Below are 25,898 nucleotides of genomic sequence, written 5' to 3' on the forward strand. Positions count from 1 at the left end.
GACAATCAAGGGATTTTGAAAAAACAGCCTTCGCGTTTATCGCTGGCTAATTCACGAGACGTGGTGCCGGTAATATTTAATAGAAACATAAGGCTCATTATCTCTTCGTGTTCGTTCGTAACAGAATATCGGATTGAACTGGACTTCGGGCTATAACGGAGATCGCGCTCGTGCGGATCTGAGAACGCTGCGGAAAACCACAAAAATAACACCGCAGACAGGCTAGTCCAGCTACTAGCTTGTCATAGGCAACAAGGGGAATTTAGCGGGCAACTGAGTTAGCGGCTAGATATGTCTTTTCGCCGACAGAACGTAAGTACCACATCAATAAATCGCAATCAGTTTGTATGCGTTATATAATCTTTAATCGGTATTATTAAAACTTATAATAGCTTTCATGGTCCAAGTATTGTCGTCCTTCATTAAGCTTCCACTTTCACATTTAGCATAACATGCTAGTTACCCTGCTAGCCGTCTTTTTAAATATACGTTAATGTGATTAATACATAATTTGTGTCAACATTTAACAACCATTATGCTTTCTAACAGCAGCCTGGACCCGGTGGCCGCAAAGCATCCAATGGAACTTCAGGGTCAATGGCTTCATCAGTTCCAGGGAGTAACTCTAACAGACCCGCCCCGGGAAGGTAACGCACACGTTGGGCTGCCACGCTCAGAAAGTCCGCGGATTGTCATTTTAACACGAGGCCTACCGGTCAATGTGGGCGTGCCCATAGCGCATATTTAATACAGTCCATTGAACACCAATCGTTTCGAGCCTTGTTAAATTAGCAGGAGCACTAGCCAATCGCCGCGAAGCACATTTGATTGACACAATTTTGGGCCAACGATTGATAGGATTGCCGTAAACGGTACACATCCGCCCAGAGAGAATATTGTCAACCAATCGAGTTTGGATTTTAATTGATTGCCATCTTTTTCAGCTTATGATTGCTCTCGGAGGCGGGTCATGGGAAGGGATCAGCAGTGTTTTGTTGTTGTTTTCCGATCCCATATGTTTCGGTATTGTGTTCGACTTTCAACTTGAGCCATTTTACAGACGCGTTAAAAGAAGAGCCGGGATGCATATGACACAAAAGTACAAACACTCGTAATTTATATTCGTTCTTTTTGGTTGTGGCGAGGGGCACGAAATGTGTAACGTTACATTTGCGGACTTTAATGTAAAGCTGTATGTCTTGTCTTCGATTCGGCATTTGCTTGTTGTTAGCCAGGTCCGCTAACCCGCTTTGCGGTCTGTCGTAATAAAAAAAACAGCCTTGTTGCCATTGTTTACACATTCGCTTTGCTAAATAATATTTTGTCATGATGCGCAACCAGCCTCAATGTCGAGCGTTATTTTGTTACTCGTGGATGGTTGTCCTTTTGTTTTAGCACGCGCTTCGCGGTGTTGAAATTGTTGTCCACACATGTATCAGAAGAGCAATGCCTGCAACACCGGGGCTGAGTGGAAAGACAGCAAATTTGGGCGCGTTCCCGAACATTTGATACAGCTCATGTGTACAGTAAATACTTAACATCCCGAATTGTATTATTGTCATATTGTTAAAAAATAAATGTTGAAATCTTTTGCTTGTGGTTCAGTTTATCTATTCATATTTTGTCGCTGTATTTATATGTACATGTATTGATATAGTTTATTTTTTGTTCAAACATGTTCATTTGAACTTTAAAATGGAAAAAATGAACGTTTAGAATTAAATTTGTCATTTGTTGTTTATCTATCTCTATTTACTAACGATTGTTTTCTCTTTTTCTTTTAAGAAACAGAAACTCAGTGAAGACTCCTTCACAGTCACCACCTGTACGTACATTTGTGTGCATTTGTAAACTATAATATCCTATTTCAAGATTACAAAATCAACATGTCTTAATCAGTATTCTCTGAATATTGCGCTGCCTTTTCTGACCACCAAATATAAATATTTTCATGTACTATATTTTAGGTGTTTGAGGGTGTGTACAACAACTCCAGGATGCTCCATTTTCTAACAGCCGTGGTGGTGAGTTTTGGCATGAAATAAATGTATTCGTTGGCTGTTGAAATCACACTTCTTTTATAATGGTCTCAACTTTTTTGACCCTAAGGCCCACAGCAATATTCAACAATATTGACTTCACCAGTTGTGTTTCTACTTGATAAAGTATTTTAGAGCTTGGCATAACTAGAAAATTGATATTTGTTTTTAAATGCCCATGGAATTGTAAAATTGTATTAATATACATGGTTCTTTAAAGAAAAGGGGGAAGAAAAAAAAACTGTTGTTGTCCAGGGTAGGGGTGGGCGATATGACCAAATTCTTATTTCACAATATGAGATTTTATTTCACGATAATGGTATGTATCGAATGTAGTTATTTTGTGATGTTTTTGTGATGTTTTATCTTATTTCTATTATTAAAAAGAAGAATAAAAGCATCAAATTAGAAACAATTGGACAAACACAATATAACACCTTTTTTTTAGGTACAATAGGTTATTTGACATGTAGTTAGAATTAGTACAGAAATGTAATATTCAAATGTAAAAATAAAATATTGCGTGGTCTTCACTGTATGAATTAAATATACATTTATTTTTATTAGTGTTGTCAATCGCTTAAAGTAACTAATCACATGTAATTGTGATTTAAAAACATCAGAGTTAATATTTTTATTATTTTGTTACTCTAATTTACTCAAGTTAATGTTGAAACAACTTAAAGACGGTATATTTTAAATATTTATTTCTTTATGAATGAAGGCCAGTATCACTGATACTAATACTGATATGTCTGAAATAAAAAAAATATATATATTTAAAGGGATAGTTCACCCAAAAATGAAAACTTGATGTTTATTCTGCTTACCCCCAGGGCATCCACAATATAAGTGACTTTGTTTCTTCAGTAGAACACAAATTAAGATTTTTAACTCCAATCGTTGCAGTCTGTCAGTTGTATATGGTAACAAAATCTATGAAAGTAAAAAAAAACATGCAGACAAATCCAAATTAAACCTTGCAGCTCGTGGCGACACATTGATGTCTTAAGACACAAAGCGATCGGTTTGTGCGAGAAACCGCACATTATTTTTTAGGGCTGGGAATCTTAAGGCACTTAACGATTCGTTCCGATTCTGGGAGTAACGATCCGATTCCCAAAACAATTCTTAACATACATTTTTGGTAACTAATTATCCTGCTGTGCAAGTACATGAACTTTACATTTTAACCAAAATTGGAGCTAATATGTTTTTTGTTTATAGTTAGAACATCTGTTTGACAGTATTGCCATATTAAAAATGATTATGAAGATTTCTTTCAATACTTTTATTTTATTAACAAAGTGCTATTCAGGATTAACAAGCTCTAATGAAACATAGTAAGCCATACAATTGCAAAGAACAATCATTAAGAATTATCAGTTCTCAATGTACATCTAAGTGTGACAATCTTTCAGTTTCTTTAGAACATTAACAAAAAAATTATTTAAAGCAAAAAAAAGTTTACTTTGGTTAGAGCCACAAAAAAATCTTTAAAATCTTTTTCTTTCTGCTAATGCAGAAGAAAAACAACTTTAGCGCTCGCTGAGAAGCCAAATTCAGTGTGTGCGCATAACATCTCACACGAGAACTTGCCGAGCTGCAAAAGTCATGTTAGAGACATTTAACGAATCGCTCACCAAAACAAAGTCTTTGTTCAGAATTTTCCATTCGTTTGAAACATTAGTTCAGCATTAATTCAGCAATATTCGATAAGTCATTCCAAATATTATGCCACGGATGTTGGTAGGTTTATGTCCCGGCCACTGCATCGGAGACATAGGAGTAAGCATTAATGGCAAGGAAAGCGCCTTTAGCCTACTTGAGCACCACTTCGTTATTTTGGCTCAGAATTTCATTTGTTGGAAATATGAACTTAATTTAGAAATGCTTTTGAAATTAAAAACTTTGCATTTAATGAGCAAAATGCATTTTTGAAATGGGGTGGCAGCGAGCGCAGACACAGAGCGGCCAGAGAAACGGAGGAGCGACTGCTGTAAGGCGTTTGTGCAAAACTGCATAAAAAGTGTGGGTGTTGAACCCTCTGACCGGGAAAAGTGTCCCCACGGGTGCGACGCCCCTGAGCATGTTGTAGTTTGTCCATTTTATCTTAAACAAAGCCATTTCACCAGCATACGAACGTTCGCCTATCAACGGGTTTTTCTGTTTGGCCAGTGACTCCGCGTGCGCACAGTGGTGAAGTGGCCGTTTGAATTGAACACCGAATCGATTCTGAATCGTTAGATAACGAATCGCGATGCATCAACCTTTTCTCCCACCCCTATTATTTATATAATTTTCACACTTCCGGCGCTTGAGGAACTACGCCAAATCGCGTACAGACCTCACTCACCGGAAGTGATCACACGCTCAAGGCTGTTGGACATAGTGTTGTATTTGAGGTAAACAAATGTATAAATACTGTTCGGTTTTAACAGTTTGTTTGTGCAGAAATTAAATAGGTATCGACCTTTGTTTTTTGATTAACATTAATGACAGACATCACACCAGCTGTTTTATTAGGCTGCTAAATATTGTTAACGCGTTAATCTGAAAAAATATACTCCATGCGTTAGCGCGCTAATTTTGACAGCACTCATTTTTATTCAAGTTGTTGTCACTTTAAGACCAAATGCACAGATCGATTATACTGATACACATCCGGTTTAAACCCAACTGTTTACTTTCACTTGAGACATAACCGGCTGTGTTTACAAGAATACTTCACACAATAGGTATTTTGACATAATTGAGTGTCTATTCAAGCACAAAGAAAGACGCGAAAGAGAACTGAAGTTGGGATCGCATGCTGAGAGATGCAGCTTTCTGTGTGCACACTTTGGCAGCGTGCCAGTCTGCATGAGCACAGCATCGTTCCTTTTCAGGATATATTGTGCTTATAACTGTTCTCATTCATGCATTTCATCACTCTGAAGTGTCAGTAGTGCTATATATTTACACACTGCGATATACATGATATAGCAAAATCTTTTAAAATATAAAAGACATTTTATATCGTGGTAAAGATTTGTATATTGTCAGCCGTAGATCAGGGGGTGAATTGAAATGTGTATCTTGAATTATGATGTTTGTTGTGGATTACTTGAAAAAAGAAGACATTTTAAGGTGCCCTATTGGGCCCCAGCCCCTGGGTTTAAAAATCACTACTCTAATTTGTTTTTAGCATTAAACGACAATTTAAATTAAAGCTGCGAGCAGCGATGACGGGCCCAAGCCTGTGGCACCGCCACCCCGGTGGCATCAGTTTAACTGTGCACGGCAGGCAATAGGCATTTAAAATGGGAAAACATAAAAGGACTATGTCAAAGTCATCTGAATTCACCACATTAACTGCAGCAGTTGGTGCTGCTATGACCACAAACCACAACAGCCACATCTATGAGATCAATTAAATTTATAAGAATTTCATGTCAGATTATGTCAAAGGTCAAATTGGAATGAGTTCAGAATACCATTCGAATGCTGATGTTGTTTTATTCTAATACTTCTCTTCATGTGTTTTTGAGCTGCCTTAGCTACCGTTTGTGCACCAATCTTATGCACCATAAAACATGCTTTCATTTCAATATGGGTGGTCCAATAAAATTTTTTTGATAAAAAATTTATAAATGGAGCCAAATCACAGAAACTGCAAAGATGATTTTAATATCAGTGTCAGGTAAGAGTAAGATGCGTGTCTACATTTTATGGAAGTTTATTATAAATAGCCACTTTTATAAAATCATGTGAAATTTATGTTTTAATACATTTATATTATATCAGTAAATAATTAATTTAAAGACATGTGCATCATACGTGATCTTGGCAAACACATCACATGACGTTTTTATTTCAAGTGATAGTTATTTGTGATAGCCTATATGAAAGGGTTAAATTATGATAAAGAGAGAAAGTCACACACACACACACACACACACACACACACACACACACACACACACACACACACAATGATAGAGTGAGAGTGAGGGGGAGGGGAAGGACTGAGAGAAAGGCACACACACAAACTCACAGGGTGAGAGAGAGACCCCCCCCCCACACACACACACACAGATAGAGAGGGGGAAGGGGAAAGACAGGCAGATGGCATTCCATAGACTTAATGGTTTGTATACTGTACAAACTGTACATTCTATCTCCCTACACTACCCCTAAGCCTACATATCGCGCACACACACACACACACACACCATAGCTGTCAACCCTCCCGTTTTTTCCGGGTTTCTCACGTATTTTAGCTCTTTTCCCGCTGTCTTCCCGTTTTAGTATTTTCCCGTAAAATATCCCGTATTTTTACGTTCTGATTGTGTTAACTCAGAACACGCAACTATCTGGTTTAGTGCCAGAAGACGCGAATGAGAAGTCGCGCGCACTGTGAGAAAATTTTCCGTGCACTCATCCGAGAGCGCGCACACGTCTCTCAGCGCGCAAATATTGAGTTCTCTTTCAAGTCTTGCTCTTGAACGGACAAACTCACGCAAAAAGTATGTCAACATATTGATGAGTATTCTAGCAGACATTGTCTGTATATGGCTTAAGTAAGCTTTATACAGTCCAGAAAAGACGACGCATATCCGAGGTCTTAAAGGGGCAGTAGCCTTTACTGCTGTCTGTTTAATGTCAAACAAAAGACAAGGGCATCACTCACTGCTCTTGATTGAATAACTTTTGTAAGTTTAATAGGATTAATCTTTAATTTATACAGTCATATATGCAATGTTATTTTACATTTGATCAATTTCTGTACCTGAAAACTAATGTTAGACGTACCAGAAAAACCTGAAAAGCATAGTTTATTTTATTAGTATCTTTGCTCGATAGTATTTATTTTTACTCTATGAAATTTACTCTTTATTAACTTTAGTATTTACTCTATGAAACATTAATGACGTTACATTACAGTATAACTGAAAGCTCCCAATTTCAACATTTATTAGGCTTTAAAAAACAACTTTTAATTTAAGTGAACTTAAAAAAATCTTTACATAAACCCAAAATAATAAAGGTTATATTTACCCATGGCCTTCCTTGTTATACAGAAATGTAATAGTTATCAAACCTTCCTTAACTGCATAAATAATAAATGAAATATAGATGAATCATCATTAAAGCTACAATTTTCTCTGTTCCCGTTGTTCTTTGATGAACATTAATGACAGGCATCATCAGTGCTCCTGTCACTTTAAGAACAACCGCGGATCTCACACGCGGTCCCGCTCATCTCATTTCCTCACAACTCTTTAAAGTTCATTTAAGACGTTATTTAACTAATTTAAGACTCTAATATGAGAATACTCAAAATCCTCTGTGTTATTGTTTGTTCAAGAGCAAAAGAGAACTCGATGTGAGCAGGAAACTGACGCGAGTCTATCTATGCATCGAGTGTGTGTGTGTGTGTGTGTGTGTGTGTGTGTGTCACAGACAGGACACTGACACACACATACACACACACACACACAGACAGGACACACACACACACACACACACACACACACACACACACACAGACAGGACACTGACACACACACACACACACACACACACACACACACACACACACAGACAGGACACTGGCATACAGCGCGCTCTCTTGTGTCTTGTCGCGCTTGGAAGCATTTACATGAATAGGAGCGTGATCATGTAACGCTAAGCAAAAATGGATATAAAAACGGACGCTGCATTATTTGCGTTAAATATTTTTAATGCGTTAAGCTTCCGTTTCACGTTGACCGAGTTTGGTGGAGATTGAATAAATCACCTACGAGGAGAACGTAAAAACTCAGACCCTGAATTATACTCACGTTCAAACAAAAACTTTCTGTGAAAAAAGACACTTATAAACAGACACTTGTAGAAAATAATGTGAATTTTTTTTTAAAATAAATTTGAACTATGTCAGTAAATAATGAATTTAAAGACAAATGTGTCAAAAGTGATCTTTGCAAACACAGCACATGACCTTCTGTAAAGCACATGTATAGAAAACACACTCACACTCCTCTGTTTTAAAAAAGAGTTCTGTCTGAATGAGTACATGAAATCACGGCTGTCAGGTGATAAGAATAAAAATAAATATATTGATCTGAAAAATAGTATGATTATTTTAAAGGTATTTGGTTACATTTGAATAAAACATTGTTTTAGTATGTTTTTAAACACACACACATACACGTTGTAATACCAGTGTAATACCCATGTCATTATACAAATTTGTGTCCTCATAAATCACAAACAAGAGAGAGAGAGAGAGAGAGAGAGAGAGAGAGAAACAAGTTTTTTTTATATCCTGCTTCAAAACTAATACAATGCTGCCATCTTGTGTTCATTGAGGGGAGAGCAGCAGACACAGAGAATTTATGTTCCCCTTTTTTGTCCTTCTTTAATTCCTTGCCATGGAAACACCGTTTGAGATATCCAATATCCGTTCACATTTTAGCATCTTCAGTATCTTTGTTTCATGTTGACCGAGTTTGGTGGAGATTGAATAAATCGCCTATGAGGAGAACGTAAAAACTCAGACCCCGATTTAACCAAAAATTCACCTTCAAACCAAAATATCTGACTTCCTGTTGGTCGGAGCTAATGACTGTAAATTAGAAAGTTGTCCGGCTCGAAGAGAACAATATATGTACCGAGTTTGGTGACTGAAGATAAAACTAACCCCCCCACTTTTGTCAAAAGGTGGCGCTAGAGAGCCCCTCATCCCCGCCCGTTTCTGAGGCTTTGTCCATGTGTACTGACTGACATCTCTGATGTGTGTGTTGAGTTTCAAGCAATTTCAAGCATGCTAAGAGCCTCAGAACAGCCAAAAGATTATTAAACTTTGACACGTTGCCATGGCAACAGTATTTGAAATTTCAGGAATCCATTTCCTACGTCTCTATCTGTCATGTTTTCACATTATACTGATGAAGTTTGAAATAAATCGGGTCAAAATAAGATGGTGATTCAAAGCATTTTTGAAAGTGACACACTTCCTGCTGCCAGTTGGTGGCGCTATAACTTTGACTCACAAAAGTCATATCCATGTGATCGGCTTCTTACAACAAACACACAGCTGAAGTTTCATCCAAACCAGTCAATGTTTGCACAAGTTATAACACACTTCCTGTTTCCCTTTTCTCGCCATAAATTCGTTGCTTCGCCACGGCCAAACCATTTGAGATATCAAAAGTCCGCTCGCAATTTAGCATCCTGGATATGTTCTCTTCATGCTGACCGAGTTTGGCAATGATCGAAACAATGGCCTCGGAGGAGTATATTAAATTCCAGAGCATGCGTTTTCCGAACAACCCATAATAGCTCACTTCCTGTAGGGCTGACGCATAACTTAGAGCACGAAAGTTGTTCGGCCTGATAAGATCTATATGTGTACCGAGTTTCATACATGTACGTGCAAGTGTGTTTGATATATGGACCAAGTTTTCAGACCCCACTTTAGGGGGCGCTGTCGAGCCCCCCTGCCACGCCCGGGTACCAGCTTCAGCCCGGCTCTGATGGCCGCGCATTCCGACGCCCGTGCGAAGTTTCAAGAGTTTTCGAGCATGTTAAGTGCCCCAAAAGTACCCGAGAAGTCGAAAAAAAAAACAAAAAAAAAAAAAACAAAGAATAATCTGAGGAAGAACAATAGGGCTCTGCGCCCTTTGGGCTTGGGCCCTAATAATTGACATGCATATGCAATCTTTCCCTCAGGGCTCCAGATGTGATGTTATGGTGAAGAACGGCAGTCTATATGAGGGGATCTTTAAGACATTAAGCTCACGTGTAAGTGACACACCTGCATTGATCCTGCTTTCTGAATCTCGCGCTTAAAGCTGCTGTTTTTAAAGCAGGTGTTGTTCATGCTGAACCAAGTTCAGATTTGTTTTCCCAAATTTGATCTTTGAGATTGATCCAATTATTTATTTATTTGTATTTTGTGGCAAATGAGTATTTTTCTGAACAAAGCCTTATTAAATTTAACATGTTGCTCAAATTCCACTCAATGTCTTTGTGTGTTCAGTGTGAGCTGGCAGTGGATGCAGTGCACAAGGTGAAAAATGAGGAAGGCGATGGAGGCGGTGGTGGCGACACACCTGTCCATCCCAGGAGAGAAGAGATCACAGACACCATGATCTTTGGCCCTAGTGACCTCGTCACTATGATCTGCAAAGATGTGGATCTCAACTTCGCTATCCGAGGTGTGTACACAGAGGTACGCTTTTGTGTTGTTGTAAGAAATGGACATGCTTTTAATGCTTTGTGTGTGCTTGTGTTTTCAGACACTTTCACAGACTCTGCAATCGGCTCAACGAGAATAAACGGTGACCACCGAGAGAAGGTCCTTCAAAGGTGGGATGGAGGCGATAGCAATGGAGAAAATTTTGACCTAGATGCAGATGCAGTGAGTTCCAGCCACCTGCTTGTATATACACAAACGAATATGATCACAAATGAGTGTATTATTGCAATGAATGTCTTTAGGTGGAGGTTTCGCATGATTGAAATTCTTTTTCTCACTTTCAGGCTAATGGCTGGGATGCCAGTGAGATGTTCCGCTTTAATGAGGAGACCTATGGGGTGAAATCCACCTATGACGCCAGTCTCTCCATGTACACGTACGTTGATGTCCTGTCAGTTTTAGATGTTTTTTGTTTTTTTCCATGACCTTTAAAGTTGGAAGTGGGAAAGCCTTTTGTCCTTCAAACAGGATTCCCACTCTTTACAGTTTAATTTCAGTTTGATAAAATTTAAGTTCATAAAGTCTTGCCTCTGAAAATTTGGCGATGGAAAAACCGCAATATGGCCCAAAGCGTTGCACATTTAAAGTCAAAAGCAGCGCTGTTTTACGATTTACAGGCTCATGGTGTCAAAGTGTGTACAGTCAATGAAAGCCACACATTTATGCCTAGCAATTGCTTATGATTACTGTTCATGTAAACATTGTCATATTGTGCATATTTAATCTCCTCTTTTTTGTGAATGAACAGCTGGTAGTAAAGCATAGGCATTTCAAAATACAAGTCCCGGTATATTTCGTCCTTGACTCCTTGTTTATAATACTGAAAGTCCTGTATTATGCATTAGGTTACACACTAAGCTGTATCTGTCATATATTTAATGTAAACTCTTGTTGTTTCTCACTGGATCACACATTACTGGCAAGAAATTGCACAATCAGTTTATTGCTTTTAATCGCTTTATTATTGTTTTGGCAATCCAGTGTCAATCGACCTCTGATTTGTACATATTAGTACATTACTCAATTTCAATGTGTGTGTAAAAACTTTAGTCTTCCTGTTAGAAGAATGTGATATTTACTTGATTTCTGGTGCCTGTCTCTAGGGTTCCTCTGGAGCGGGGTAGCTCTGAGGGCTTCAGGCAGCGAGAAGCTCGAGCCGCCAGATTGGCTAATGAGATTGAAGCTAGTTCACAGTATCGTCACCGGGTAGCACTGGAGAATGATGAAGGAAGAACTGAGGAAGACAAATTCAGCGCTGTGGTTCGGGACAGAGACCGTGATGGAGGAGAAAGGGAAAGAGGAAGGGATAGCCCTGGGTTCTCAACTGCTGGGAGCAGGTTTGACGCAATATTTTTCTTCCTTTCCCTCGCTGTTATCTTGCGTAGTATTTCTCCTTAGTAAAATGATGATCATTGCTGTCTTTATTTTAGGGAGGGCAAGTACATTCCTCTACCCCAGAGGGCAAGGGAGCGAGAAATGGGAGTTTCTGGAAGGAGCGAAAGAGGTGGAGCTGTATCCACCCTGCCTAATCGAACAAATAGACCTGGCCCCTCAAGCTCCTCCCCTAGACCCCTTCCCTCTGGTAGTGGTCAGATCATTCCTCCCACTGATAGGAGCAGCCCTCTCTCTGTCAGAGGAGGATACTCTACACACCAATCACAGAGCAGCCCACCTACACAGCCCCGCCCCTCAGAGCCAGGTCACTCCAGCCCTCCTTCCCCACACACACTCCCACATTCACTCTCACACCCACAGTCTCTCTCAGACTCGGCCCGGCCTGTCAATGGAGGCAAGTCTTCTGTGACCTATCACTTAAAGTGGTTATGATGGTTATTACCGCCCTCTGTGTTACTAATGAACATTGCATTAATCTCTTATAGTGTCATCTAGAATGTCACCCAAGTCTCAAAGGCCTGGACAGAACAACAGAAACCTGCGTACCTCAAATTCTCACTCCTCCCCTACAGGTTAATATGCATGCTTATACACACCCACCCACACACAGGCTTATTTTCTTATTAAAATACAGTTTTGGAGAGTGCATACAGTTATTTAATTTTTCAAAATCAAAAAAGCTACTGACCCCAAACATTTGAATGGGGTATGTGTATACATTTCTATCCTCTGTTCCCTTGTTTTTCTTAAAGTTAAATTTTTTACCTTTTTTCTGTCTCTCTCTCTCTCTCTCTCTCTCTCTCTCCAGTCTCTCGTTCCCCCAAACCAGATGCTCCTTCCCAGGACTCTCCTCTTACTACTCCTACCTACATGGATACCTCTTCAGTTACCATGGTGACCCCTAAACCCACTGGCCCCACCCCTCTGTTCCCTGTAGATGGTGAGATGTTATAAATTTGAGTGGTTACAAACTGTTCATTTATACACGTGTCCAACAATCTTAACTCTTCCTTTCACTTCAGTGAATGAAATTCTGTCTAAGGAAAGGACCGAGAGTCCAGCAAGTCCTCAGGAGGGAAAGGGCAGTAAAGGTAATCATGAAGTTGTGTTACTCTTGGTCATTTCATTACATGCACTTGTCATTTAGCCAATAAATGTTCTTCTCTCTCTTCATAGTCTCTTCAGACCAGCAGAGATTGCAACACCTCGATGAGCTTCGCAAGTTTCATAATGATTTTAGGGTGAGTGTGTCACAGGATGCATCTGAAATCGAATACTCTGAGTAGTTACTACTTTTGTATACGTAATTACAACCCCATTTCCAGAAAAGTTGGGACATTGTAAAATGCAATAAAATGGGAATCTGTGGTTTAATTCTTTTTAACCTTTATTTAACTGACAAAAGTACAAAGAAAAGATGTCCAATGTTTTTACTGACCAACTTAAGTGTATTTTGTAAATATAAACACATTTTGATTTTGATGGCTTCAACACACTCCAAAAACTTTAGGACAGGGGTAGAGCTGCACGATTCTGGATAAAATTAGTATAAATCAAGTGTGTGTAAAATGGAAATTGCGGTTTCTTTTTTTTTTTTTTTTATCCCATGATTCTGAAGGGAAAAAAAACCATTAGACAACTACACAAAATAACATGCAAACTAGAGGTTCTGACAAATTGTTCATTGGCTTAGTCTATTTTTTTAAACAAAAACAATAATTTGAATGAAATTATATGTATGGAGTCTGTCTCATTCATAGACCAACACTTTTTTAAAACACACCTGTTGCCCCCTCCTGCTTAAAATGAGCAATACAAGTGTCTAAATTCTTTTAAAAGAGGATTTACTCTTTTGATCACTACCATAGACATTAACTATAAACTTTTATCCTGTAATTTATACGTTTGTAACGCATAAATAATGATAATGTGTGGTTGAAAAGACTGTTTGTGAAGCTGCTTCATATTGTACATTTACATGGCAGCTGCTCTCCGGATCAGCGGCAGTGCGAATGCAGATTTGAATGTTGCAGTGTGATCGTACTTTCAAAGGTTAACCAAAGTCCCTAAAGTCTTTGGTTTAAACGGTTTCACATCGCAAGCATCAGCGGAGCATGAGCAGCACGTGTTAATAAATGAGCGCTCGCATCAGAAACATGACGGCCGACCCTCCCATTCATTCTCCCAACATGAGCAGCGACAAAATACTCATGCTCCGCTGATGCTTGTGATGTGAAACCGGCGTAAAAGACATGGTGGAATCGTTGCCACTAAGGAATAAGATTGTGTGGGTGTTTGAATCCAATCAGTCTTTTAACGATTATTCGTGCAGCTCTAGGCATATATTTACCACTGTCACACAGTATCGGGTAAGTTACTCTAAAAAAGTAATTAATTATTAGTTACTAATTACATCTTTAATAGTGTAATTAGATTACTGTACAAATTACTCTGTCCAAAAAGTATTACTTATTACTAATTACTTTCTAAATCCTATATCAACCTCGACTAGTTAAGTGATTCAAGGATAGGCATGAAACGGCTCTTTTAATTCATTCAAATACATAATATAAAACTGCATCAATTCTTATTAACTGACCAAAGTATTACAAATATGAGAAGGATGGATAAAAACATGCATTTTAAAGTTAGACTTTATTGCGTCAGAACACCCACCACACACCAGTTTATTGGTGGAGAGGCCATGATGATGTACAGAGGCCAATGAGCAAATTTGGCCAGGATGCCAGGGTTAAACCCCTACTTTTTTGAAGGACATCCTGGGATTTTTAATGACCACAGCAAGTCAGGACCTTAGTTTAATGTCTCATCCGAAGGATATCGCATGCAGAATGAAGCCTGGTATTGTCTTGCTTCCCAGGAAAGATGTCATCTTGATGGCGGCATATGTCTCTGTATCCCAATATACGCCTCCAAGTACCCCTGTACCATGACAGATATTTGCTATTGCACCTGTCACTGATGAAAATCTGGATGGTCTCTTTCGCCTTTGGGATTGAAAACTTGATGTCCGTTTTTCCCAAAAACAAGCTGAAACATGTACTCATTTGACGACAGCACACATTTCTACTGTGTTTTGGATCAGCTGTGATGAGCAGAGAACTCCGCTGCATCTTTGCATAGAACTGATGTAGTTTTTTTCCTTGCATAGCCGATTCAGATTGTATTTATTGATGCAGCAGCAGATTTTGTTAAGTGGCAACGGTTTTCCAAAGTCAGTGTGGCTGTATTTAACAGAGTATCAGGTTTTCTTACCTTTCTCTACACAGACTGGGAGTTATCTCCTGAATCTTTCCACGATTATATATTCTAGATGCTGAAAGACCTAAATTGTTTGCAATATTGCTTTGAGAACATTTTGTTTTTGTTTGACAAATGACAAAAAATGAAGTGATGAGCCATGACCAATCTCTGCTTGCAAAAGATTGGTCATGGCTTTTTTTTGGATTGTGATGCATCAAACAAAATCAATTTGTTTATTTTGAAAATACAATTCATTTGGTCAGTGGAAACATTGGGCACTTTGTTCTTTTTTTTTTATTTAACAAATCACAGATTCTTGATTCTTTTACAAAGTTGGGACATTTTTCTGGAAATTGGGTTGTACTTCACAACATGTAAAAAGTATGTTAAATATAGTATGAATGTAATCTGGACATACTACATTAGTTTTTATTGGTCCGCTTTCTTTGCCCATGGGCAAGCAGAACTATAAGTAAAACTATAGTACAATTAATAATTTTTTCCCTTTCTGATTTTTAGCTTCCATCTACTTCCAACCCCAATACTTCCAGCCCCAAAACTGCGGCCACTAACTCTTCTCAAACAAACCCTGCCCACAACACACAAACAGACTCCACCACTCCTACAGAAGCTAAACCAGCAACAACTCTGACCGCAGAGCTTCCAGCAGAAGAGAGAAGTAGAGAGACAAATGCAGAGGGGGTGGCAACCACCACCCCTCCACCAACCACAACCATCTCTGCACCTTCTGCCCTATCTGTCACTGCTATGCCAACTGCAGAAGGGCAAACATCAGGGACGCCCCAACCCGCAAGGACCCCAGGCAGTGAGGAGGGCAAACCAGAGGCTGAGAGATCAGAGGGCATGACTGAGTAAGTATAACATTTCAGAATATTTGGCTTAATTGATTTACTACTCCCATTTGACAACTACTAGTAATACCATATTAAGTCTGTTGGTAAGTAATGCATTTCAAAATGCTTTCCAATGCAGTCAAGTGAAGAAATCTACACTAAACCCCAACGCCAAAGAGTTCAACCCCACCAAGGCTCCTCTCAGCATGGTGAGAGCATTAATTTTCACTGTTTAGTTTCCTTTTATACAACTGTTGAAAAGCTGAATGTGCCAAGCCAGTGTGTCGTGTCCATTTTGCAGGTGAAGCCCTCGGCCACTCCCACCCCGCCACGGCCAACTCCACCCAGCCCCACAGTGGTGTTGCAGCCCCCACCAGGCCAGGGAGCCATTTATAACACCCAGTACCTGAGCTATGTCTCGCCCATCCAGATACAGGGTCACTCCGTACAGGTCTCCATCCCAGCTGCTTATGGATAATTTTGAAAAAAAATGTGCAACGTAGATGTTATATGTACTTTTTTTTCCCCCTCTTGTTTTCTAGGCACCTCAAATGTACCAGTATCCCATGACGACTGTTGGTCAAGGGAAGTACCAAAGAACAAAAGGTAATGCTTACAATATTACTACAACCAGTAATGAAGCATTAATGTATTGATATAAGTTTAGTAGTAGTAATAGTGCCTGAAACTATATCAATAATAGGCCCTGAAACTCTTAAAGGGGTCATGAACTGGCTTTTTTTTTTTAAATATATATATTTATTTTAGTGGTGGGCCGTTAACGTGCGACTCTTATCGGGCAATTAAAAAAAATATCGCTGTTAATCTATTCTCAAAGTTGGGTTGGGAGCTGGGTCTCTACTACGCAAGCTATGATGACTTTCACCTTGATATTTTAGAGCGGATGTATACCTAGCCGAATTGCACTGTAGGGGGCGAGAGAGCGAGTCTTCGAACCCGTGTGTATGCCTACTAGTGTTGTCAAAAATATTGATATTTCGCTATGTATCGATACTGAAATATCTGAAACGATACAATACTCATTTTCTACAGTATCGATATCAGCTGCGCTCTCCTCTCATTCAGTCCGTTTAATCCTCTGAACATTGCGAACTGGTGTTCTGCTGGACTTTTGTTAGTATTAGTGTGACCGGTCTGAATTTCGTGCGGGGTTGCACATAACGTTAATTCTACTAATTCCCACAGATTTCGCGCTCGCATCTGAAGCGCACACACACATACCGTAATAAAACCGTCTCTGACATACAAGTGCAAATATATATATATATATTATAATATATATAAAATCTATATCCTCACACTATCAGTGAAGAAAATATCATCTTGTATTTAGCACCACTGATCTGTTCTGCGCACATGGTTAGCATATTCATTAATTTGTTATGAGTTTATTTTCTTCACTGATAGTGTGAGGATATAGATGGCGTGCGTGCTAATCGTGGCACATGCTAACCATGTGCGCAGAATGGATCAGTGGTGCTAAATACAGAGTTTACAGACATTGCACTCACATATACATCATAAAACAATCTAGCAATCAGTCTTTCTTATACTCAGTTAGAACAATGATGATGTACATTTTATACCTGTAAAGGATGATTTAGAATGGAAACAGACATTCAGACAATGCTTCTTCACCGTTGTTTTATCGTGAATGAAGCATATTGCGAGAACTCCTTTTACAAATGCATGCAATGACGTGCCCATGCACGTATAGCAATCACACGCATCCATCTCCAGCAACAATAATATAACATATTAATTTGAAGTAATAACGCTTATTATAGAACCCAAAATATTTATAACAAGCATTTTGATTAAAACAATGATGATAAGGATTATATTGGATTGGATATAAATCTGTAAATGATCCCTTAAAGCATGAAAATCATAGAAATGCACAAGAAAACAGTGACAATTATGCATCATATCAAAGGAAATGTATACAAGTATATAGGAAGAAACTGATAATAATTATTCAGTATACCACACCCACAGGGCTCGCAAAATGTCTTTATCAAACAAACACAAACATTTCTCACTCATCCACCCGCAATTAATTGGAATGTTTTTTTTTTTATTACTTGGCCAGCCCGATTGGTGGATATAACTGCAAAGCGTGCATTACCAACAGACAAATCAGCATGTTCAAAACTTCCGCGATTTGTATTTTTCCTCCAAATTACCAGTCAAGAGAGTGAACAACGCACCTCAAGAAAGGAATGTTATTTCACTATTTAAGAGAGCCTGGTCCATACATGTTCGAGTCTGATCCCGAACACCTCAAATACAAAGGATGCTCCAGCCTGTGACAGCATGGAAGTTATGTTTCGTTTGACACGTACACATAATCAGTAGATATCAAACGTATGTAAGGCCCGCCCAATCGTCCCAATGAAGGCTTAAGGCCAATTTATACTTCTGCGTCGAGTGTACGCCGTAGGCTACGCCTGTAGCCGACGCCGTCGTGAGCATTTATACTTCTGCATTGTTGTCTGTGTCAAGGTGCAATTACACACGCAGACCACTAGAGGCAGTGTCCACGGGCATGTTGATGGTAACCCACAGTATCAAGGCAAAAGCCGAAGAAGACGCATGTTTACATTGTCGGAGTATTGAGCAGCCGTCATGGCGACAGATAGCGGCTTTTCTTGCAACTTGAGTTGTTGTATGTAATACAAATTAAGCATCTCTAGTTGATTAGTAGAGTTACATAAGAGGCGATCTGGCGCTGGAATGCGTTTTTGAAATCATGCCGAGAGCTTGTGACGCTGTTTTCAGTATCGGTGGCTCATGCACAGACGACATCTCAATCGATTGCTGTTGCAGAGACTATTCGTTCCGTTGAAATGCACCCTAATGTGTCCCTGTTCTTGATATACAATCACTGATTAACATCTTTGGTTTTAATGAGAAAATAAATAAACTATACACAGCGGATGTATTTATTCACCAACATAAAGAATCTCTGCACTACAAAATATTGTTATAGCAGATGTAAGGATGAAACTATCATCCCATTTCTGGACACACACACACACACACTCCTATCGCAGATTTATTTATTGACCTGAGGGAGGGGTTCTGGCAGACCAATCACGGCGCGTGCGGTCCGCGTAGAGTTGACGCGTTGTTACATTTTTGGAGAGGTGCGCGTCAGAGTACGGTGTAGGGTACGCGCGCATCACACAGCCTACGGCGTAGGTCCGACGCAGAAGTATAAAATTGGCCTTTACGATTACTGGGTGAAGGTCTCTTGCTCGTTTGGTCTTTTTAGCGGGGCAAAGTAATATAATTCCAATTTACTCCATTTTATCATGACCTCGAATTTGGGTTAGAATGCCGATTGGTTATTAGTTCATTTGTATAACAATTTAACTACACATTTGATTAATCCGTTTAACTCCTTACTCTTATTGAAATTATTCATTCGGTTCTCAGATTCGCACCGGGTCCTCGCACCGGCCATTCATTATGCGGGCCCACGATCACAAAGTTGCCAGTCTTGGTTACTAGACAGAGGTAAATGACTATACTGTTTTAGAGTGCCGCTCTCATGCTTGCTTTCTCTAAAAGTATTTTATTTAGTCCCCATGGATCTGTGTACACTTGAATTAAAATAACATTATCTCTAATCAGAGGTCATGACCACTACTACAGATAAGTTGCCCAACATTACTCTTCTGATAGTAGCTTTGGTTTGGTCATGACATGGTTTCCCACGTACACTTTAACTGTAACATTACCTTAAACAGAGGTAAGGCTCACCCCATTTAGGTTGGCCGATCAACATTATTGTTGTCCTAAACGGAAATTCCCTTTTAGCCTTCACAGTCTAAGTACACTTGGACTAATGCCAAGAGTTGGCTGAGATTTTAGTCCGTTACTAACTTGACACACATTTGCGGTAACAAAAGATTCATCATAATGCACTAAAATCAATCATGTCAAAATAAATCAATGTGACCATTTATTATTAGTCAGGTAAATGTATCAATTAAAAGATAATCGATACGTACATCAAATGCTCTGAAGTAAAGAGTAAGAAATGCGTACCTGACCTCAAGAAAACAAGATACATAATGCATAGCATTACGGGCTGATCTGGTTACAGATTTGCGCCCTGAACCTCCTGCAACATCTCCTTAAATACTCAGACCTAGATAGAAAACTTTCAAATGTAAACGTGTTAACAATGGGAATTTACATTAATCACAATCCCAGAAGTGGGTATTTTACACCTTACTGGGGACAGGATGATTTGCATGACCCTCTGATATCTCTCAACTCTTAAATACTTTATTACCTTTTGGTTTGCGTCTGTGGCGATGAGACCTTTTGTACCAGTCGCACTGAGGCATTTCAAATTATACCAAACATGTATAACAATGTATAGTACTTGTTCACATTAAACCATATAGGTTTTGGGTGAATTTCAGGTGATCTCAACATGGGAGAGACAGGGTTCCCGCGGGGTCTTAAAAAGCCTTAAAAGCGTTGAATTTATTAATTTGGAAATAATACCTTAAGTCTTAAAGTCTTGAATTTTGATGTCTGGGTCTTAAAAATTGTGCTGTATGTAACTTCTCCATATTGTATTTTTCCTCAAAAGTTTAATTTGTCAACTACGATTATTTTGATTAAATAACGTAGAATAAATGAAGAGTGGCGGAACTAATAATTGAGAACGCAACGCAGCCCTGGGGCACAGTACAAAATACTGCGAACACATGATACCTTCAGTAAATGAAGATCACAAGCTACAGCACCACAACCATAAACTGCAACACAACACAGACCTCAAGCAACAAGCAAAAGAGAAGCGTCAAATAGGTATACATTTTTTATATAAATGGTCTTAAAAAAACTTGAATTTAACTTGACGAAACCTGTAGGAACCCTGGAGAGAGTAGGAGTGGGGGGATAATAGGGTCAATGAAGATTAGGATGATACTGAGGTGAGACTTGCGTCTCGAATGGTGATGCTGATTTCGTAAGAGACAGTTCAGATGTTAATTTCCTTTTTCTCAGAGAGTCGCAATCTCTTATAGTTCTTAAGGTTTCTCCAGTCTTACATGTAACAATGCAATACGATCACATTAAAAAAAAATGTTTTACTCCCATAATTGTGTTGCACCATTCCTGTCAGATCCAGAAGCCACAGCATTGTTTTTAATCTCATTCTGTCTGCAAATCCAGTCTCTTGTTTACAAACGAATCAGGTAAAATGAAGTGAACAAATGTAATGTCTTTACCCACGTGAGCTGGAACTTCTTTAAAAATAAAGTTCAACCATGCATTGCTAATATTGGAATCTAAAGGAAGGACATGCCATAAGCTTTATTGCTTGGAAGTTTGATCCGGTTTAGCGCCACGTAGGCCTGTTATTTATCTAACATGTCAGGCTCATTGGTGGACGGGGCTTACAGAATCAGGCTATCAAAAGCTCAAGGGAAAGTTGATTTCTCAATTCATGACCCCTTTAATTTAAATGTAGTAATAATAATAATAATAATAACAAAAAATGGCCTAAGTTTTATTTTAAATGTTATATTTTAAATAATATTTTTTTCTAATGTATTACATTACAATTTATTATTATCATTTAAAGGGATAGTTCACCCAAAAATGGAAATGATTTACTCACCCTCAAGTCATCCTAGTTGTATGTGACTTTCTTCTTTCAGACTAACACAATTGGATTTATAATAAAATATTTCCCGACTAATCCAAGCTTTATAATGGCAGTGAATGTTGCTCTATTTTTGAAGTCCATAAAAGTGCATCTATATCCATCATAACTGCTCCACACGGCTCCGGGGGGTTAATAAAGGCCTTCTGAAGCGAATCGATGCAGATACGAATCTGATGAGCGTAACTGGTGTGCAATGACGTCAGACGTAGCATTTTGAACTGCGAGAGGTTCGGGCGCTACACTTTTCCGTAAGTTGAATATGGAAGATGATCAGCCGGAAGCTAGATATTTGCTTTATAAAGTTTTAAATATGGATCTTTTTCTTACACAAACGCATCGATTCGCTTCAGAAGGCCTTTATTAACCCCGCAGAGCCGTGTGCTTATGACGGGCAGATGCACTTTTATGGACTTCAAAAATGACCCAACAGTCAATGCCATTATAAAGCTTGGAAGAGCCAGGACATTTTTAATATAACTCCAATTGTGTTCGTCTGAAAGAAGAAAGTCATATACACCTAGGATGACTTGAGGGTGAGAAAATCATGGGCTAATTTTCATTTGTGGGCGAACTAACCTTTTAATATGAATAATAATAAATCAGTTAAAATAAGAGTTGCAGGTCCTATTTTGCACTCAACTCATGTATTACTTCTACCACCTGTCTCTCAGGTTCTGTGGGGACTCCTCGTCCAGACCACAGCTCTTCAGCGCCCCCTATGCTCCAGGCTGCGGCATCAGCAGCAGGACCTCCTCTGGTGGCATCTCCTTACCCTCCCTCATATCTGCAGTACAACCAGGTCATATCAGCAATGCCCCATTACCCTGGACAGGTACCAGCCTTCACGTTTCCGGTAGAACAAATGCTTTTAGTATTTCCAATTAATTTCCAAGTTGATTTTGTTTTGAAATAAAAAAAATTATTGTAGATGTCACCGTCACAAAAACCCCCCTGTTATTTCTCTCTCTGTCTCAGGTGTACTCTATGCTCCAGGGTGGACCACGAATGCTTGGATCGGGAGGACACCCGCAGACACTGGGTCCCCCAGGTCCACAGTACCCTGGTCAGACTGAAGGACCGCCAGCCCCTCAGCAGGGGATGTATGGTAAGCAATTAGTTATTTATAAAATGGATTGATTTTGAGTTAATTTCGGGGTGGTTTTGTTGTCAACTATATAATTTATTTATTTTTCTCCTTCAGCTCCGCAGTCATTCTCTCATCACTCTGGTTCCATCCATCATCCTCAGCCCTCCAGCACCCCCACAGGCAGCCAGCAGCCCCCTCAACACCCTGCCCCCAGTCCAGGACAGGTACATCTACCTGCCAATCAATAGCAACTTGAACGCCTATTCCACAAGCTCCCACTAAGAACTTAATCTTTTGTTGCAAAGAAATATTAATTCAAGAGATTTTCAGATGCCTTCTGTAATGAAAACCTTCTGTAATTCTGTCTGTCTTTTCTAGTCTGGTCAGTCTGGTCCTCAGCCTCAGTCTTTGTACCACTCTGGGCCGCTGTCAGCCCCCACACCCCCTAACATGCCCCCTGGACACAGCTCCCCACAGGCCTCCTACTCCCTTCAGGGCTACAGTCTGCCAGGACACCAGCCCATGCCTCACCCGTACTCCTCTCTAGGACAGCTGGCACAGGTGATGACCATAACCATATCAGCAGTCACATTTTTTTTAAACACTGCGTGTCTGTTTGTAGGGCTGGGTGATACTACCAAAATCTCATATCCCGATAACGATAACTTTTCTGTAAATTCAATCAATTAATAGTTTATTGACCACATGGAAAGGATTTTTTTTTCTCCCTTTATTTAGAAGTGTTTGTCATTGAATCGTTCATTTAAAAAAAAAATTATTCACAAATGCTGATTTATCCAATAACGAAACAAGTCGTGATGAATGAGACATTGACTTCAAATTATTCCATCTTCGTGAGTCTCTGTTATATGGAGTGCCGCGGGCCAAAGCCTGCTCTAATGTTTTACTCTGTGGTTTAGTTTTAGCACCTGACATAGGACTGGACGATTAATCGAAACTGAAATTCATAACCTCTAATCGACTTAATTTTGCATATATAATCAGCTTTCCTGAGGTCAAAATAACTCTCATTAAATGGTGCCTACTGCTTATTCTAGCTGAGCCCCCAGCACAAGGTATTTATTTATTTTTTTTAAGGCGGCATTATTTTAGAACGCATTAGATCCTTGGCGACATACCATGAAGCCACACTATGTCATATGTAGGCTATTGCGTTTTAGTTTTTCCTTTTGTTTTAATTTTTTTTTATTCAAAATGTTCACAAACTTAACTATATCCTGAATTATGATATATTCCGATTTTCAAATATGTGGAAGTGAAAGCATGTCATTTAAACACCTTTTTATAATGATCATGTTAGTTAATATAACTTGCGATGAGTTTCATTTAATTTTTATTCTGAGGATCTGCCAGATTTACATCACGTAAATTCATCAATTTTTCTTGAAATACATAAAAGTGACCGGTGAACTGGGAGAAGAATGAAGTATACTTTGTTTCATACACAATGTGTAGGCTATCTGATTGTTAATTACAATGTGTAATTATAACTGAAATGAGTATTTTTGCAGCTTCCATAGACATCAGTGTATGGAATTAGATTTTAACAAATTATATATATATATATATATATATATATATATATATATATATGAGTTTGAATTCAGCAGTGATGCACTGAACGTTCTAATCACCGGTGTGATCGAAATGGTTAAAATCAATCCCGTTGACAAATTGAAACTGGGGCACCATTTTGCCCCCTCGTGGCTCGTTGGTGAGAAAATATAACTGATCAACTGAATGATTTTTGATCTCATTGCTAAATAAGGCTGTAGTTGGGCCGTGCAGAATATTTTTTTTTTATTTGGAAAGACTGGAGTAATGATGTTGAAAATGTAGCTTTGCCATCACTGGAATACATTTTCTATTGTAATATATTGTATAATAATATTTGTATATGTTTTGTTTTTGGCAACTTATTTTATTTGTTTTATTTTGCAACTTTTGTTTTTTCAGGCCCATGTTCAAGGTGCTCTCTCAGGTCCTCACCACTCTGGAGGTCACGGCCCACCACCTGTGATGTTGCTTCATGCCCCACCACCTCAGCAAGGTTCTGGCCCCCAGCACGGACCTCCCCCACCCCAACAGGGGCCCCACCAGCACTACACCTACATTGGACCACCTCAGGGTGAGTTTCCTGCACACGAGTGTGCTCTGTGACATTGTAGCTTTGCTATGAAAACTACCATTCTGGTTTCTATTGCCGAAATCAGGTAATTTTATATAAATTAGATTTTTAATATACGGCTATGTGCAGACACCTTTTATCAATTGTTTTTTTTTATTTATTTTAAGCTTTTCTTTAATTTCTGTTTTTCTCTGCTCTTTATCAGTGCCGGTGCAGCATCCTCCCCAGCAGATTCCATTCCACCCTCCTGGAAACTGACAGAGTGACTTTTGAGACTGAGCAGAGCACCCCCATCTGATCCTCCTGTGGGATCGCACATGTGTATATAACCTCCACCTGCTCCAAGAATGGAAAAAAAAGATTTTGTTTTTATTCACCTCTGGCAAGACTGAATGTGCTTGTTTTATTTTCCCCCCCTTTTTGCTATTTTTAATTTGAGCGGACGGGGACACGTAGTGTCTAAATCAGGAAGAGGGAACGAGTGAGCGTTTAAGACAAAAATGGAAAGAATGAGGGACATTTTTATAAAAATACAGTGACCTCTCCCTTTGTCCTCAACCCCCTTATTAAATAAGCAAATAATAAATGGTTAAAAAAAAGAACAAAAAAATACAAAAAAAGTTTATAAAAATAAATTTTTAAACTCTCCTTGTGTTTTGTCCAGTTCTTACATAATACATTTTTTTGTTTTTTAAACGCTGCATTCAGTGATTAAAATGCCTTTCAAATTTTTCTTACATGCTTACAATTTCTATCCATTTTATAGCAGCAGACACAATGTAAATTAGTAAAACTTTATTTCCCCATTTACAAGCCTATACAAACATTTATGACTGCATATTAAAAGCTTTATATTACATGAAGTCAAAGAAATTACTCTGATGCACTCATATTTTTCGAAGCAAAAGCCAGGATGCATTACATCGTAAATGCCACGTTTAAAAAATAAAAAACAATTCTCAGGTATTGTCAGCAGATGTGTCATAAGGATTGAGGGAGGAAGTGAAGTCTTCTGTGAGGTGACAGTGGCTCAATGCTTTCTTGGTGGTACTGCACTTCAGAATTCAAAGCATGGGTGTATCTGGAGACTCGGGATGATTGAGGCCTCTAACCAACATCACTTGATAAAAGGTGAATCCTGGAGAAAGG

At 39.0% G+C, this 25,898-nt stretch overlaps 2 protein-coding genes across 15 annotated transcripts in view; one reads left to right on the forward strand and one right to left on the reverse strand.

The window, feature by feature from the left end:
• atxn2l (ataxin 2-like) lies at positions 1–25,340 on the forward strand. 7 transcript variants are annotated; one of them, XM_079815237.1, is made up of 25 exons: positions 1–312; positions 550–647; positions 1,786–1,825; positions 1,968–2,024; positions 9,756–9,827; positions 10,066–10,243; positions 10,325–10,446; positions 10,569–10,660; positions 11,388–11,621; positions 11,715–12,073; positions 12,165–12,251; positions 12,488–12,619; positions 12,702–12,770; positions 12,856–12,920; positions 15,463–15,815; positions 15,937–16,006; positions 16,099–16,248; positions 16,340–16,403; positions 19,260–19,340; positions 22,185–22,366; positions 22,489–22,618; positions 22,715–22,824; positions 22,979–23,161; positions 24,578–24,749; positions 24,955–25,092. In XM_079815237.1, the coding sequence occupies exons 1-25, from the start codon at positions 292–294 to the stop codon at positions 25,005–25,007; spliced, it is 3,174 nt and encodes a 1,057-aa protein (XP_079671363.1). In that variant the 5' UTR covers positions 1–291; the 3' UTR covers positions 25,008–25,092. The 7 variants fall into 7 exon arrangements, with proteins under 7 accessions (XP_079671363.1, XP_079671364.1, XP_079671366.1 ...); XM_079815238.1 differs by having other exon boundaries at positions 22,185–22,345; XM_079815240.1 differs by lacking the exon at positions 19,260–19,340 and having other exon boundaries at positions 22,185–22,345; positions 24,955–25,340.
• The window catches only part of lat (linker for activation of T cells), a 9,656-nt gene continuing 8,881 nt past the window's right edge, over positions 25,124–25,898 (reverse strand). For 5 of the 8 annotated variants that reach the window (XM_079815852.1, XM_079815847.1, XM_079815846.1 and 2 more), the window contains one exon: positions 25,306–25,887. The gene's annotated coding sequence lies outside the window, so the exon portion shown is untranslated. Of the gene's footprint in view, positions 25,888–25,898 lie in introns of all 8 variants that reach the window. The other 3 variants (XM_079815851.1, XM_079815850.1, XM_079815845.1) reach the window with 3 other exon arrangements.

Source organism: Gobio gobio, assembly GCF_949357685.1.
Source record: "Gobio gobio genome assembly, chromosome: 1".
Taxonomy (NCBI): domain Eukaryota; kingdom Metazoa; phylum Chordata; class Actinopteri; order Cypriniformes; family Gobionidae; genus Gobio; species Gobio gobio.